Source organism: Bison bison, unplaced genomic scaffold, assembly GCF_000754665.1.
Source record: "Bison bison bison isolate TAMUID 2011002044 unplaced genomic scaffold, Bison_UMD1.0 scf7180017864148, whole genome shotgun sequence".
Lineage (NCBI taxonomy): Eukaryota > Metazoa > Chordata > Mammalia > Artiodactyla > Bovidae > Bison > Bison bison.
Genome location: NW_011494720.1, coordinates 3,977,161 through 3,994,005, shown reverse-complemented (window position 1 = coordinate 3,994,005; position 16,845 = coordinate 3,977,161). Strand labels below are relative to the sequence as shown.

The following is a 16,845-nucleotide window of genomic DNA, read 5'->3' as shown; positions in this document are numbered from 1 at the left end:
CTTTTTTTATCACAATGGACAGCATGTGGGGGTCTCAGGTTCCCCAGCCAGGAATTGGCCTGTGCCCCCTGCAGTGAAAGCACCACTGGCCCTCCTGGAAAACCCCTGTAGCTTTGAGATTTTTGATGGTGCTTTCCCAGGTCACACATCAGCAATACATGGATACTTAACTATAAGCAATGCACACATTCTGCTGGACTAGTGTGCATATTATGAAACCTAATATAAGAAATTTACTGTTCAGTTGCTAAGTTGTTCCTGACTCTTTGGGACCACATTGGACTGTAGCACGCCAGCCCCTCCATCCTCTGCTATCTCCTGGAGTTTGCTCAGATTCATGTTCATTGAGTCAGTGATGCTGTCTAACCACCTCATCCTTTCCCGCCTCCTTCTCCTTTTGCCTTCAATATAAGAAGTGTGCTGAGTTGCTTCAGTCGTATTCAACTCTTTGTGACCCTATGGACTGTAGCCCATCAGGCTCCTCTGTCCGTGGGGCTTCTCCAGGCTAGAAATCTGGAGTGAGTTACCATGCCATCCTCCAGGGGATCTTCCTGACTCAAGGGTGGAACCCTCTTCTCCCGCATTGGCAGGTGGATTCTTTACCACTAGTACCACCTGGGAAGCCCCAATATAAGAAATAGGCATTTCCAAAGGGGTAAGAAATATTTTTTTTTTAAAAATCACAAAACAAGTAGCTGTTTAATGTGTGACTATTCATTAACATGAGATGTGATACTATATTTCTCTTAGATTTGGTCATGATTAGGTTAAAAGCATCAGTTCACCCCTTTTAATAGTTAGCTTGTGCTTGGGTTACCTTCAGTGCACAGTTCATTCTGCTTTTCGTGCTTTTCAGATCAGTAGGGGAAGACAGAGGATCTTGAGCCGAAAAAGAGAAGTCATGGCTGTAGTTTCTCTCCTTAAAGTGGATACGGGATATTATGATGGGGAGAAAGAGGATGGCTTGGGAGGAAACCAGCTTCTTCCAGGTTGAGGGGAGGAACTGTGCTTCCATCGGCAGGTGCAAAGGCTGGCTGTGCCCTTTTGTCTCAGGCTGTCCCTGGGGCTGAGACAGGCTGGGACCCGGGACCCTTTGCTGCAGTGCTTGGACAAACATCTCCTGGAGCAACAGAATACAAAGAAACTAGAAGGGACAAAAATAAGCATGTGCATGCCCAATTGGGGCAAGTTATGGACAATAAGATACAAAAAGACCAAAAACTCCCAACTGCCACTTCTTGAAGGAGCTGGGAGCAAAACAGGGTATTGCACTTGCCCCCAGCACACAGGAGCACCAAAGTGCTGGGCAAACAGCTAAGCCTCCCCTTCAAACGAGCCCTGGACCCGCCCCTACCCTCCCTCCATATAAGGAACCAGCTTGCCCGCCTCGGGGAGGGAGTAAGGGGACATGTTACCGTTTTTGCTCCCCTTGCTGCAACAGGGTCCCCAATAAAGCCTTTCCTGAATTTCTTGTCTGATCTCTTATCAATTTCTATTGATTAAGGAGGCCAAACACTGTGGTCAGCAACAGAATCACCTCCCTTTCTCCTTCTAGAGACACTGGTTGTTCTTTTGACTCATTAAGAAAGGCCAGTGGGTCAAGGGCTTGTCTGATAAAGCAAAAAGTATTCCTTAGTCCTTTAACTGAGTTAAAACTCAGGACACCCTGTGTTTCAAACATGGTGTTACTGCCGGAACTCGGACAGCTGTACCTAAACCACTGGTATCAACCAGCTTTAAACTTAAGGCCAACAAACCTTGACAAAACGGGGTGACAAAGAACAGTAATTCCAGAAGGATAGAGTTGGGTGGTCAGTAGTGTTACTATCTCTGTTTTACAAGTGAGCCAACTGGGTTACTTGTTCCAGGTACCCAGTTAGCAGGAAGTGGACGGAGATTGGACTCGGGCTCCTAACCGCTGCCCTCTTGGCTTTTCTGACATAAATCAGAGAACAGTATTTTTAAAAATCATGAGATGTTTGTTTTTTTCCTTTTTGCCTTTGGGATTTCTTTGAGAGTGTAGGATTATTTGCAGGTTTAAGAATGGGGGGAGTCTGGGTGTCTCTCCCTGCGGCTTCCATTCTGTGGGAACCCTATCCTTTTCCTTCGTGGTTCTTTTCACATTGAATTGTGTGTTTAATTTAATTTGTATAAATGGAATGTCTTTAATCTAATTTTGTGTAATTATGTCTTTCTCTCAGCTCTGCTAGACTTTCTGTAAGTTCCTTGAAGCAAAGAACTGGTAAATAGATACATTTGACAAATAAGTTAAAGTGCAAGGTGTATTACAAATTCTAAAACCGGTTCATTTTAAATTGGGGATTTTCCCCTCCTTTGTGGGACTGCATAATAGTTTGATTTGGCTGTTTGTGAATGTTTAATTGTATTCTAAACAATAGGATAACTGAACAATAGGCCATGATGTATTGGAATAATAAAACTGGAGACAATACTATTTAAAACATAGCATATTCAATATATGTGTCCCTTGAGGGGAAAGTCTTTTTATTTTTGAAGTTTTTTATTGAGGTATAGTTGATTTACAATGGTGTGTTAGTCTCGAGTATGCAGGAAAGTGATTCAGTTATACATATATATGTATTTTTCTATTCCTTTCCAGAGTCTTTTCCATTGTAGGTTATCATAAGATATTGAATATAGTTCCCTGTGCTATACAGTAAGTCCTTCTTGGTTATTTATTTATAGTACTGTGTCTATTAATCCCAAATTCTTAATTTATCCCTTCCTCTTTGGTAACTATAAGTTTGTTTTCTTCATGAGTCTCTTTCAAAGTTCATCGTATCTTTTTTTTTATTCTACATATAAGTGATATTATTTATTTACTTTTCTCTGACTTACTTCACTTAGTATCTCTAAGTTCATCCATGTTGCTGCAGATGACATTGTTTCATTCTTTTTTATGGCCGAGTAAGGGGAAAGAGTGGAAACAGTGTCTGACTTTATTTTTGGGGGCTCCAAAATCACTGCAGATGGTGATTGCAGCCATGAAATTAAAGGACGCTTACTCCTTGGAAGGAAAGTTATGACCAACCCAGATAGCATATTTGAAAGCAGAGACATTACTTTGCCAACAAAGGTCTGTCTAGTCAAGGCTATAGTTTTTCCAGTGGTCATGTATGGATGTGAGAGTTGGACTGTGAAGAAAGCTGAGCACCAAAGAATTGATGCTTTTGAACTGTGGTGCTGAAGAAGACTCTTGAGAGTCCCTTGGACTGCAAGGAGGTCCAACCAGTCCATTCTAAAGGAGATCAGCCCTGGGATTTCTTTGGAAGGAATGATGCTAAAGCTGAAACTCCAGTACTTTGGCCACCTCATGCAAAGAGTTGACTCATTGGAAAAGACTCTGATGCTGGGAGGGATTGGGGGCAAGAGGAGAAGGGGACGCCAGAGGATGAGATGGCTGGATGGCATCACCGACTCGATGGACATGAGTTTGAGTGAACTCCGGGAGTTGGTGATGGACAGGGAGGCCTGGCGTGCTGCGATTCATGGGGTCGCAAAGAGTCGGACATGAATGAGCGACTGAACTGAACTGAACTGAATATCCCTGTGTGTGTGTGTGTGTGTGTGTGTGTGTGTGTGTATCACATCTTTATCCATTTGTCTTTTGATGGGCATTTAGATTACTTCCACAGTGGGGAGTCTTTAAGTTGCTCTAGATTCTGTATTTGGGCAGGTAATCACATGGTGTTTCTACTTGGTAATTCTACTACATCTTGGGGATCTTTTGATTAGTCGAGGTCAAATCATTTATAGTCCTCTGAATCCTCCAGGAGATGCTGGACCTTTTGCAGGCAAATGTTCTGCTGTTTTCTTCACTTTTCTCTCGTCCTATCCAGAAACGTCTTTACATCTCCCATATCAGCCTCCTTCTTTGTGTCCAAAATATTTACTTAATGCTCTGAAGCTATTTCTGAAATCTTGTTTCTTCAGTGGAACTTCTCGCAGTTAAAAGAGAAACCTGGCCTCATCTTTCTTTCTACTTACTATTAAAGGATGGAGTTTTGTGAACACCTGTGGTGCGTGTGGTCCTGCACTTTAAGTGTAATGGACTAGTTTATTCTCCACATGAGAAGTCACGTGAGCCGGTCTCATTCTCCTATTTTGAGCAAATAACTTGCTTGGCACAGTAAACATGAATCGTAATTCTGTTGGTCACTGGGCCTTGCTTATTTTAGGAAAAAGTTTATCACGTGTGGATGAACATGAAGTAAAGTATCCTTAGGTTTGTGTTGGTTTGTTAGAGCTGTCATAACATAGCCCCACAGACTGGGTGGCTGAAACAACAGGAATTTAATTTCTCCAAATTCTGGAGGCCAGAAGTCTGAGATCATAGTATTCGCAGAGATGGTTTCTTCTGAGGCCTCTCTTCCTGGCTTGTAGAGACCTTCCCCTATATGTCTTCACATGTTCTTCTCTGGGTATGTATGTCTCCTTTTCTCATAAGAACACCAGTCATACTGGGTTTGTGTGCTCAGTTGCTCAGTCGTGTCCAACTCTTTGTGACCTCAGGAACTGTAGCCCACCAGGCTCCTCTGTTCATAGGATTTTCCAGGCAAGAATATTGGAGTCAGTTTCCATTTCCTCCTTCATATTGGGTTTGGGCTCACCCATATGACCTCGTTTGACTTAATCAACTCTTTAAAAACATTACCTCCAAGTTCAGTAATGTTCTGAGGTACTGCTGATTAGAACTTCAACATATGTATCTTGGGAAGATTGATTCAGCTGTAACAGGGTTTAAATGTTTAATATAATTGTCCTAAACATCTATTTAAAGCTTAAGTGCAGGCAAGGAAAGAGAACATTCTGAAGGAGGGGAGGGTATAAGATATTGAATCAATCTGGCTTAAAACTGGCTAAGTAATTTAGGGTAAAATTCACAGTGATTAGTCTTTTGTTCATACTTTCCCAGTTTTGGGGGTCAATGAAATGTGAAGTACCTTCTCAGGACCCCTGGGTTTCCATGCTTCTGTTTTAATAGCTGTGATTAGACCTTACTCCTTATTTAGGGGCAAGCTTGGAGGGGAATTGTTATAGTCCCATGTTTGCTGGGTAGAATGCAAAAGGATTGGGGCTTGTGTCAACAAACCTTGATTTGAATTTGAGCTCTTTTCTTCCATATTGGGCTGAAGAAAATGGCTAACAAAATCGTCCTCTTGGCATTGTACCAGCTATGTAACCGTGGACAAGGTACAGAATCTCCATGAGCCTTGATCTAGTCATCCATGAAATGGGAATGGAGTTGTAAGGAGGCTCTCCTTGTCTCTAGAACTATCACTGTTGTGCCCTGCAGATAGACTCTGCCCCCTTGCAGACCGCCCTGGGTACCCTGGACGGTGACCCTCGATACCTGCTGGCTGGTGTGGCCTCCACTACCTGCTCGACTCACATGCAATGGGGGCCCCGGTGGCGCGAGGCCATCAAAGTGGAGCTGGGTTTATATAGTTGCCACAACCTCGCTGCTGTGTGACAGAACCCCTCTGTTAGACAGATGTCTCTTCAGGGAGGGTGGGTTAGACTAGTTACTACTAGTTACCGTAGTAACTTGTTACCATAAAATTAATTTTTTCTTAATCTCTGCTTCAGGTATTTGATAGTCCCAAATGGTTATTAGGACTCTGTTTCTCTTTCTACATCTTATCAGGAGGCAAATGGTGAAAGTTTTTGCCACTTTAAAAACTTTCAAAATAGTGGGGCAGAGATATCACTTAACACATTTTGAGTGCTAAATGGACTCTAGATTTTGAGGTTCGTGGACTCTAGTATTGCCAAAAGTAAGTGCCAGACCTATGTCTACTTTCCTGGTTCAGAGTACCCACATAGAGAGCTTTTGGGAGGGGTAAATGAAGTTTGTGTGTGTGTGTGTGTGTGTGTGTGTGTGTGTGTGTGTGTGTTTAGCGGGGGAGGGGACAGCAACATGCCTTCCACATACTTTTTCAGGTTAAATTGAGTTTTCCTCCTTTGTGTGGGATTGAATTTATATAAATCTAGTCTTTTAAAACACTCAGGTGGCTTTTATTAGGCTTGAATAGATAGACTGATTTAGAGTGAAATATGCTAGTAAAACCATTAAAACATATTGACAAGAGAGTTCTCTATAAAGGAATAAAGAATCCCAAGTTCTATTGGGCTTACCTATTTCAATCATTGTATAAGAATATTAAAATACAGCCCTGTTGGCCATAGTATTTGACCTGGAAAAATTCCCATAAGTGAACCCATTGAACATTGTCTTTGTCTGGTTCCACTCCTGAAAGCTTCTCCTCTGGGTTCTGTATTCATCAGAACTTTTCATTTGCAAGGGACAGAAATTCAACACAGATAAGCTTAAGCTAAAATGGAAATTTATTTTGATATAAGTAAAAATATTCTGGGGTTAGAAGTATCTTTAAACAGGAGTAGATCCAGGGACACGTAGGATATTACTGGGGTATCTTCTTTGCCTCAAATGGATTTATTAAAAAAAAAAAACAAATCAGAAAAGTGACTCCCAAAATCCCTAAGACTGTATCTTTATGACTTCTAATTGGAAAAGAAGAGAGAGACTTTGTCTTCGTTTGTTCACATATCAAATCTCAGGGGAGATTTTGATTGGTTCTGCTTGAATCACATGTTCATCCCTGAACCTATTACTGTCTGGTGGATAGAATAGTGTGGCCAATCACTGTGGCAGAGCATCTTCATTGGCATGTCCACTGGAATCACATGGGCTGGGGGAGGGCTGATGTTCCAGAGAAAGACTGCTTAGCCAACAGACAAATGTATGTGTAGCACAGATAACTAGCTTTTCAAACCACCAGGGGTTAGTGTTTATTCTTCTAGCTAGAAGGGAATGGAAAGATAACTGTCAAAATTGTGGGATCCATCTAGATTTAAGCTGTGATTTAAATTTAAAATTTAGATTTAAAACTTGTTTAAGAAGATGAGAGCACACTTGATTGTGTGGACCATCAAATAGTGGAGCATAACCGGTGATTCCTGAGGTTGATTTAAATGTGGGCATTTTTTGGAGTAAGGGAACAAAGTGACAATAATGGATTGTTTTGCTTTCTCGGTAGGCTTAGATGATTGCCTGCAGCAGTATGTCCACAAGTTTGAACGAGAGAAGATTAACGGAGAGCAGCTGCTACAGATTTCCCACCAGGATCTCGAGGAGCTGGGTGTCACACGCATTGGACACCAGGAACTTGTGCTGGAGGCTGTCGACCTTCTCTGTGCACTGGTTAGTTCAGGAAAAGGTGATCTGTACTGCGATGATGGTTTTTTAAGGGTCTCACCTTTTAAGTCTCCTTGGTTTTGCTATCTTGCTTGTCATCATTTTCTTAATGATCCGCTGAAGTAGAGCATGAGCTGAAGATAATATCAGAAGGGAAGAAAAGAAATAATTTTCTAGGAAGAGCTGGCAAACAATAGCCTGAACCTTCAATCTGGCCTGCTGTCTATTTTTGTAAATAAAGTTTTATTGGGACACAGCCATGCCCATTCATTTAAGTGTTATCTGTGACTACTTTTATGTTACTGTGGTAGAGTTGGGTAGTTGTTTCAGGAACAGTGTATCCACTTAAAGCTGAAAATATTTGCTCTCTTGGCCTTTACAGAAAAAGTTTTCCTTTTATGGAAAAAATTCTGTATTCATTTTATTTTCCTATCTTTTATAAAGAATAAAAAGATGAAGATGGTCCTGAATGAACATGTCATCTTCTCCATTGAAATGACAAATGGGGTTTGATTTTTTTGGTCTGTTTTTGTTACGTAAAAATCATTTTTATATTTTACAGATATTTTTGATAGTTTAATAACTGATGCTGGTGCTTGAAATATTCAGCCTATGAAATGGCAGCTGGATGGGGAAAAAGAAATGTGAACTTAGTTACATTTCGCAGTTGACTGAGTTTTGGCTTGAACATGAGTGAGTTAAATCTGGCCAGGTTCTGACTCTTCATTGCATCTGTGATGTGGCAAGTATTTATAGCTCTTTTAGGCGTGGGCTAAAACCACCTCCAAGGGCATCGTGCTTATAAACTGGCTGGCATAGGGTGAGATCCACGTCAATTGTGGTGCCATGCAAAGGATGCCATTTCCTTAACTGTCTTGCTTTGGACAAAGTCGGCAGCATTCGGACTGCTCTGCTGTGAACCTGAGCCAAGGGCATATACAATTACATCACTGAGAATGGTGGGAAAAAATGTGCTGCCGATTGCTTGCCATTGGCAGTCCGCGTCCCGTTGATTACATAACACTTGCTGCATTCTGCGTGTTCTTCTTAAAATGGACAGAGCCTTGTCTTCTGCTCTGAGATGCCCTACACTTGTTTAGGAAAGTAACGGGGGAAATTGTGGTTGATGAATGAGCTGCCACCAGGGACACGCTGTGGCCAAGTGGTGTGAGCGCTGGCCTGGGAGGCAGGGTTTTGCATTTTAATCCAGGCTCTGCTGCACACTCTTGGCTCTGTGACCTCCAGGGAGACCGCAGTGTCTGTTTTCCCCATTTGTGCAGTGACACTCCCTTAGATGTGAAAGCCTACACTCTGTAGCAGCAGAGTGAGGAGGTTTTTGCTCTGTGAGGGCATATGGGACAGGGGTGATCAATTTCCCGTTTGGAGCCTCAGTAGGAGATGGGCCCCAGCCTCCCTTCTTCAGCCAGTGACCTGTCCAGCATCCACCAATCAGGGAGTCAATCCACCCCAAGGTGGGCCCCCCTGTGGTCCTCACACCTTGGGGGCTTCATGCGTGGGGCTGCGTCAGGAGCAGCAGGGAGATTGTCTTTGACTTCAATCCCCGGGGAAAGTAGCCTGGTTCTTCCTGGATGGGTCCAGCTGCTACATGGCCTTCTGGCTTGGTTCTGGAAGTGGCCATGGCCCCAGGACAGTGCTGAGCAGCTCGATCAAGGTGTCCATCCTCCGTACTAGCATGCCAGTCTGCTTCTCTAGAGCCTGGTGCGAGCTTTTAGACACAGCTGCCCATCACACAGGATCATGTGTATCTGGGCAAAGAGAGGTCAGAGGGATGGGGGCGGGAGTTCGGGGTCGGGGAGACTTCCTCCCTGCCCCACAGAGTACGGCAGCAGAACCAGCATTTAGCTGTGTAGTAACACGTAGGTGTTTTGCGCTGCCCAGAAGATGTCCTAGTCCTGTTTATGATTAAAACTTACGTGTTTCATCCAGTAAGACATGTTTGAGTTTACTCATGTTGCGCTTTCTGGGAACATTGCTTTTTGGTCTTTTTCTGCTGTTTCAGATCATCTCTTTGGCTTTGCGGTAGGGCTTGGAGGGCAGGTAAATTACTTTGAAATCCACAAGATGGAAGGAGAGGAGGCAGGATGGACTACAGGCACGTTGTGGATGTCAAGCAGGATAATTAACATAACAGCTGCCTCTCTGCTTCCCCTCCCTTCTCTACCTCTTAAAATATTAGACTAAAGTGAACAAAGCTGGAGAAATGCCAGAACCTAAAGCTGTGTTTTATCTCCTACAATTTCCTTCTAATTTCCTTTGTAGACAAAGTTTTGACCTCAGACTCTTTCTGGGCATGTTTCGTGTAGCAGAGTGCCAGTGAATGCATTTGACAGGAGGGTCATGGAAGGGTCTTAAATGAATGTGCCTATTTTGAGTCAGGGAGGGTTTTCGAGCATTCAGTAAAATATCTTTAGCCTGGCTATAATCTCCTTTTAAAATATTCTTATTATAATACATCTGTTTATTATATCAATACCATGTTTAATCCATTTACACCACATAGATCTTTGTATATTTAAACAAGAGTATATTTAATAAGCGTATATTTAAATAACTTCTTTGCCTTAACTAGTCCATCCCTGGGACAGTTAATATGTATTTGCAATTGTCCCTGGTATTATGAGAGACATTTCTATGTAAACAGTTTAGTGGATGTTGATTTTATGATGGACAGGAAATGAGTAGAATTAGAAGCAAGAGAGGGAGGAAAAAACAAAAACACTGGAAAGTTTTGGAAAGAAAAGGGCAGATAGAATCTATTGAACCTAAAGTAAGGAACTGCTATTAAGATCCCGAAACCAGCAAACAGATGGGCCACTGGTTCTGGTTCTGGATACAGAACAAGGAGAACTCCCTTTTGTGAACACTGGCCTTAGCTGGCTAGAGTGGCTTAGGAGAGAGACTTGTTTTCTGAGGCAGAACCAAGACCACTTCTCAGGACTGAGTTCAGAATCCAGCTTTTCCTCCCTCTTATCTGGGGCAGGGGGTGACTGGGACAGGCTGTAGAACTGCTTTTGTCCAGTAGCTGCTACATGTGACCGTTTAAATGAAAATGAATTAAAACGAAAGAGTAACATTCAGTTGCTCAGTCGCACAGCTACATTCCAAGTGCTCGGTAGGTACTTGTGGCCAGTGGCTACCATATTTGGACAGTGCAGCCGGAGAACATTTTCATCATTGCAGAAGGTTCTGTTGGACAGCATTCGTCTCTAGGGTGGGATGAAGAATAAGAAGGTACTAATATAACTGTAAAACCCATTTCCTTTCCAGATCAACCAGACCCTAGTTTCCTGAAGACCAAGAGAGGGACAGATATATTTTTAAGGTTGGAGTAGGCTGAGGAAAGTGAACAGAGTTGGAAGTCATACACATGTCAAGTGATGCCATCTACATATGTGCTTAAAACGAAATACCTGTGATGTGTCTACCTGCCCAGGGGGCTTCTGTGCACTTGTGTACCCCAGAGATGACCCATCATTCATCATTTACCATTCAGCAAAACAGTTTAAAACAATGTTTTAAAGCTTCAATATGTATTCATTTCTTTGGTGCATGGGGTCTTAGTTGCGGCATGCAGGATTCTTGTGTCATGTGGGGTCTTTCACTGGGGTGCATGGACTCTAGTTGTGGTGAGTGGGCTTAATTAATTGCTCTGAGACGTGGGAGGCTAGTTCCCCAACCAGGGATTGAACCCACGTCCCCTGCATTGCAAAGCAGATTCTTAACCACTGGACCACCAGAGAATTACCACCCGCCCTCCCACCAAATATCCTTTTTGTGGGAGAAATCACTCAAGAAGAGGAATCTTTGCTGGCTGTTGTGTTTACCTTGGTCTTGCTTATGAATGGGAAAAGAAAGTAGAAGAGAAGATGTGCAAGATTTGTCCATAGCGAAAATGTGTGCAATTAATGACACCAGAAGAGCGGACTGCCTCTTTCTCCCTGTCTCATCTATTGTTTCTCTGGCCAGACCATGAAATGACCCCTGATGGATAGCTTCTAATGAAGTGGGATCTTGGTGGAAAGTTTTTAGTACATGTCTAAATTTCTGGAGATTCATTTCATTTCTTAGTTTGTACCTTCTCGATACCTTATCTTCAATTAAGCAGTTTCTGAAGGAGATAGACGTTAAGGAAAAGGTTAGTGAAAATGATCAAATCTGGTCTGGGAAATTATTCATTTACTCTCATTGTGGGGCACTTAAGTCAATAATCCTTTCCTGATTATGTTTCTACAGTAGTTCTTTGGAACTAATATAATCAGTTTCTTGTTTTCTTATTGTGGAATAGGGTGGAAGGGGAAGGCATTTTCCTTTCTTCCTTTGTTCCTTCTTCACTGCTTCTTAAAATCATAATCTATGTAAAAAAAGCAGAACTATAGTGACTGACAGGAAGAACATCAGAAGTTGCTGGGGACGAGGGGTTAGGGAAAGTGTAAAGTGGTGTGAAGGATGTTTGGGAGTGATGCAAGTGTTCTATAATTGTCATTGTGATGGTGCTTATGTGACAACATACATTTGTTAAAAGTGACTGTGTTGTGCATTTAAGATTAGTAAATATTATGGATCATAAAGTATACCTTAATAAAGCCTATTAAAATATCTAAAGTACCTTAAAAATAGAATTATAATCTGTCATACTACATCTGTTCATCCTTCTAGTCCCATGATTTGTGGGAAATGAAAAAAAATTTTCATTTCAGTGGAAATGAAAAGAACCAGTTAACAAGCTACATTCCTCCTTTAATATTAAAAGTGGTTGCTTAATAGAAGATGGAGGTTTAAAATTTTCTGTAACACTAAAATGCATTTAATCCTCTTTGAATTAAAGAAATAAATGCTGTACAGTAATAAATACTGTACAGTAATAAAGGTTCCAAGTAATTCATGGTGACACTAGCCATAGAAAGCTGAGCTTCCTGCTCTTAGTTCAGAACTCCTGCCATAAGTTGGCAGGCTGAGTAATTAACTGAATAAGGGAACAGTGCCTTTTGATCATAGTCACAGGTCCTTCAAACAGGCTGCGTCAGGTGGCTATTTATTCATTCAGTTGTGAGTCTTTGATTCTCTAAATTTCAAAAGCCATGGTGAAAATCCATGTTTTTATTTCCGTCTTCTCTATTAAAGGATGATGCCATGTTTTGGTTTCCAGAAAATGACAGTGAAAAAAAAGAATGGATGAATGTAAGGTTTAGATGGAACATTCCTGTTGATACAGAAGACTCATTTTTGTTACGAAATTTAGATTTTTGTAAAAACTTGCAAAGAGTTTTCAGTTAATGCAGCTGAAGAGTTTTTGTCTTTATATTTGTTCTTAATTTTTTTCTATCTAAATTCTTTTATTTTTTTTTTGGCTGCGCTGTGTGGCATGTAGAATCTTATCTTAGTTCCCTGACCAGGGATTGAGCCCATGCTCCCTATAGTGGGAGCATGGAGTTCTAATTACTGGACCACCAGGGAATTCCCTCTATCTAAATTAAAATTTTTTAAAAAATTTTACTAAGAAGTAAGATGCCACATAAATTTAAACTTCACATAAAATCTAATTAGAGTTAGAAATGTTTTCATTCAGGGTATTGTCTTTTGTTACTGTTACTATTTGCTATTGCTCATTTTGCCAAAAGAAAAAGTTCTCACAGACTCCCTGGTATATTTATACTTTATGTATCTTGGAGCCATTGCTCACCCCTCCCGGAGACATTAGAAATGGGGGCTGTAAGAGAAAAAGACTGTATAATTTCAATACCTTAAGACCGTGAACTGTTTGTACCTTATTTAATGTCCCTGGATATGTTCCAGTGTCTGTCTCCTAGTTTATAGTCTATGGTAGCTAGAATGGAATTTGTATCCTACTGTTGTGTGAAAATTGTATAAATCTTAATTATGTTGAATTGGTTCATGTTGCTTTTCAGGTCTACTATATCCTTCTACTTTTCAGTATATTAATTCTATTAATTTTTGAGACTTTGAAATTGAAACTGCAACTAAAAAAATCTTATTTTACTACTTAAAATATAATCATAATATATAGAGGAACTATATGTAACTTTGTTCTGTGTTTTCCAAGTCTCCTGTAAATGTTGTCATGCTTTCATAATTTAAAAAATAAAAAAGTGGAAAAAAAAAAAGAAATGAAGGCGGTAACAGAGGAGGGGCGAAAAGACAGGCTAGATGCAGGGGGGACAGAAGCAGCAGTTAGATCCAAAGAAAATCTGCTGGCCTTCCAGAAGGGTGAGGTTCCGGATGGCCGAAGCCTGTCAAGGAAGCTTCTAACGTATCACAGGGAATGGAGCGGGTCAGGATAGAACTCAGAGAGGTTAAGTTTGGGCTGGATCCGGGGTGACTGGCCACTCTTCTTTTTCCTTGTCCCGTATCCATCCTGTTTTCTGTCTCATCACTTTGCCCTTTCTTGGACAGGGGGTATGGAAGTGGGGATATATGGCTTTGGGATCCAAAGCTTGTACCTTGATGCAGATCACCTTGGTTAGATTCTACCGCCTCCACGGATTAGCTGTGTAACTTCGGAGAATTTATTTAATGTCCCTGTGCCACAGTCTGCTTACCTGCAGAATATAGATAATACCACTTCCACCTTCATAAGCCGTTTGCCTGTGATAATGTTTGCCAAGCACTTAGCCCAGTTTCTGGCATAACATGTTCGATAGTGTTGGCCATATATTATGACCAAATTTTACATGGTACCACATTCTTGCTTTGGGATGCTATTGACATAGTTTAATATACCCCAGAGATATTTATTTATTTATTTTTGTTAAAGAGTGATGGAACACCAATTTAGGACATGTACATGAAATACTGAAATTCATCCCTCCCCCCTAAGGTTGTCTCAAATTTCATGTTGTTTCTTGGGATTTGTTCTTTATCTGGAAGGGAGTTGTTCAGTCACGCAGTCTTATCCAGCTCTTTGCGACTCCATGGACCACAGCATGCCAGGCTTTCCTGTCCATCACTGTCTCCAGGAGTTTTCTCAGATTCATGTCCATTGAGTCGGTGGTGCCATCCAACCATCTCATCCTCTGCCGTGCCCTTCTCCTTTTGCCTTCAATCTTTCCCAGCATTAGATTCCAATGAGGCGGCTCTTTGCATCACGTGGCCAAAGTATTGGAGCTTCAGCTTCAGCGACAGTCCTTCCAATGAATAGGCAGGGTTGATTTCCTTGAGGGTGGACTGGTTTGATCTCCTTGCAGAGAAAGGAGTAGTCTAGGGCAATATTGTCATACACAATGAATTTTTTAAAAGCACCCACATAGGTTGAACGTTGCTCAGAGGGAACAGAGATTAGAAGCTCATGGGACAGAAATGACCTTTCAGGTGAACTGGTGTTTCGACAGTGCTGCTGTGTTTCTGCGTGAATTTCATTTGATGGACATTTATCTACTCACTGACTGCTTTATGTCTGCTGTCCTGGAAGAGCAGTTCTGAGGGATGTATGCAGAGCCAAGCTCTGGTGGACCATGTATCAGTGAGGAAGACAGTGAACAAGGTGGTCTAGAGATGACGGAGAGGTGATGGGCTAGAGAGTGACCTCAGGAGAAACTTGGCAATATCTGGAGACATTTTTGTTTGTCACAACTGGAGAAGGGATACTACCGATTTTAACAAGTGGAAGCCAGCTAAACATTCTATGGCTATAGGAATCCTACCTTACCATCCAAGCAGAGAATTATTAGATTTTAAATGTCAGTAGGGTCCAGGTTGAGAACCTGCTCTAGATGGTCCTGGAAGCTTTGAAGAGGGGGCATATTTGAGCTAATTAGGATGTTAATGGCCTTCCCTGGTGGCTTAGTGGTAAAGAATCCGCCTGCAGTGCAGGGGATGCTTAGGAGATGTAGGTTTCATCCCTGGGTCTGGAAGATTCCCTGGATAAGGAAATGACAATTCACTCCAGTATTCTTGCCTGGGAATCCCATGGATAGAGGAGCCTGGCAGGCTACAGTCCATGGGGTTACCAAGAGTTGGATATGACTAAGCAACTGAACACACAAGATGGAAGTGATAAGAAAGAGCTGTCTTTGACAAAATTTGTGGGGGAAGCATTTTGGGAAGAGAAACTATCGAGAATAAAGTTCCTGAGGCAAGAGTAGGCTATGGAAGTAACGGAGGGAAGGCTGGTGTGGCTCATGTGGGTGAGATCAATACTGCGAGTAAATCATGTAGGGTTTTGTGGCTGACATAGGAGTTGTTCAAGTGACTCAGTGGGTTTTGAGTTATTATGAGAGTTTGGACGTTGTTGATTGTTTTGAATTTTTCCCTTTGATTTTGTTTTCCAGAATTATGGCCTTGAAACTGACAATATGAAGAACTTGGTTTTGAAACTGCGAGCGTCCTCCCACAATTTACAGAATTACATAAGCAGCAGGAGGAAAAGTCCAGCTTATGATGGGAACACCTCCCACAAGCCCCCCAATGAGTTCCTGACTTCTGTGGTGGAGCTCATAGGTGCTGCCAAGGCCTTGTTAGCTTGGCTAGACAGGTAAGTGATGGTGTGCTTTACTGTCCTGTGAAAGGAGGTCTGAGGCACGTAGAAGTCTGTCCTTTGCCTCAGGAGTTCGGGGTCAGTGGTCCATTTTAGGGTCCCTTTGGAAGTTCTGGAGAAGGTGAGTAGCAGGAACAGATTAACCTCAGCTTAGAGAAGACTTGAACTTTACTGAGGTTAAACATTACTGATTATCTGGTTCCATGAAGGCTATTAGTTGACTTTTGAAGGGATGTTCATTCCCTTGGCTCATTTTTGGTTGGGTTTTAATCTAGAACTTCTCTGTCTCTTTGCTATTCAGATTCCTATATTGTGTGTTACTTAGGAGGAAACTTACATAACAATTTAAACTGGCTTGTTGTATATTGTGGTTGTTAATACACGGTGTGGGATCCTGGTGGCTTCAGTGTTTTCACTTTTTTTTAAAGAGAATTTTTATTGCTTTCTAGGGCTCCATTTACAGGGATCACTGATTTCTCAGTGACGAAGAATAAAATTATTCAGCTTTGCTTGGACCTGACCACTACAGTCCAGAAGGTCAGTGCATCACTGTTGTTTTCTAAAAGTTTTTTCCTTTTCCCTTTTCTTCAAAGGATTTACATTCAGGTATGAAGTACCAGTCTGTATTTCTCTCCTTCTTCCCCCCTATTCCCCATCAGAGCTAGGGAGAGATGAAAGGCTTTAAATTAGATGTGTTATACAGATAGTTTCTGTAAAGAATGACCAGTGGCCTTTACATCAAAGATTGCCTTCTTTTGTTTCAAAATAGTTGACCTAATAAGCCTGTGCTTTCTCTAAAATGTTAGAACACTAAATTTTTAAAAAATAGAAATTCTGGAGTAACAACATTTCACCCTAATCTTTGTTCTGAGTATGTTATTGTTCAGTTCAGTTCAGTTCAGTCGCTCAGTCGTGTCCGACTCTGTGACCCCATGAATCGCAGCACGCCAGGCCTCCCTGTCCATCACCAACTCCTGGAGTTCACTCAGACTCACGTCCATTGAGTCGGTGATGCCATCCAGCCATCTCATCCTCTGTCGTCCCCTTCTCCTCCTGCCCCCAAACTCCCCTCCCAGCCATCAGAGTTCCTTTT

The 16,845-nt window shown here is 41.8% G+C and overlaps 1 protein-coding gene across 1 annotated transcript in view; it reads left to right on the top strand.

Annotated features, from left to right (window-relative positions):
• CNKSR3 (CNKSR family member 3) overlaps positions 1-16,845 on the top strand; it is a 108,570-nt gene that overhangs the window by 59,663 nt on the left and 32,062 nt on the right. Inside the window, exons 2-4 of the mRNA XM_010840848.1 lie at positions 7,083-7,246; positions 15,547-15,749; positions 16,202-16,289. Of these exons, the coding sequence (XP_010839150.1) occupies positions 7,083-7,246; positions 15,547-15,749; positions 16,202-16,289 (455 nt within the window). The remainder of the gene's footprint in view (positions 1-7,082; positions 7,247-15,546; positions 15,750-16,201; positions 16,290-16,845) is intronic.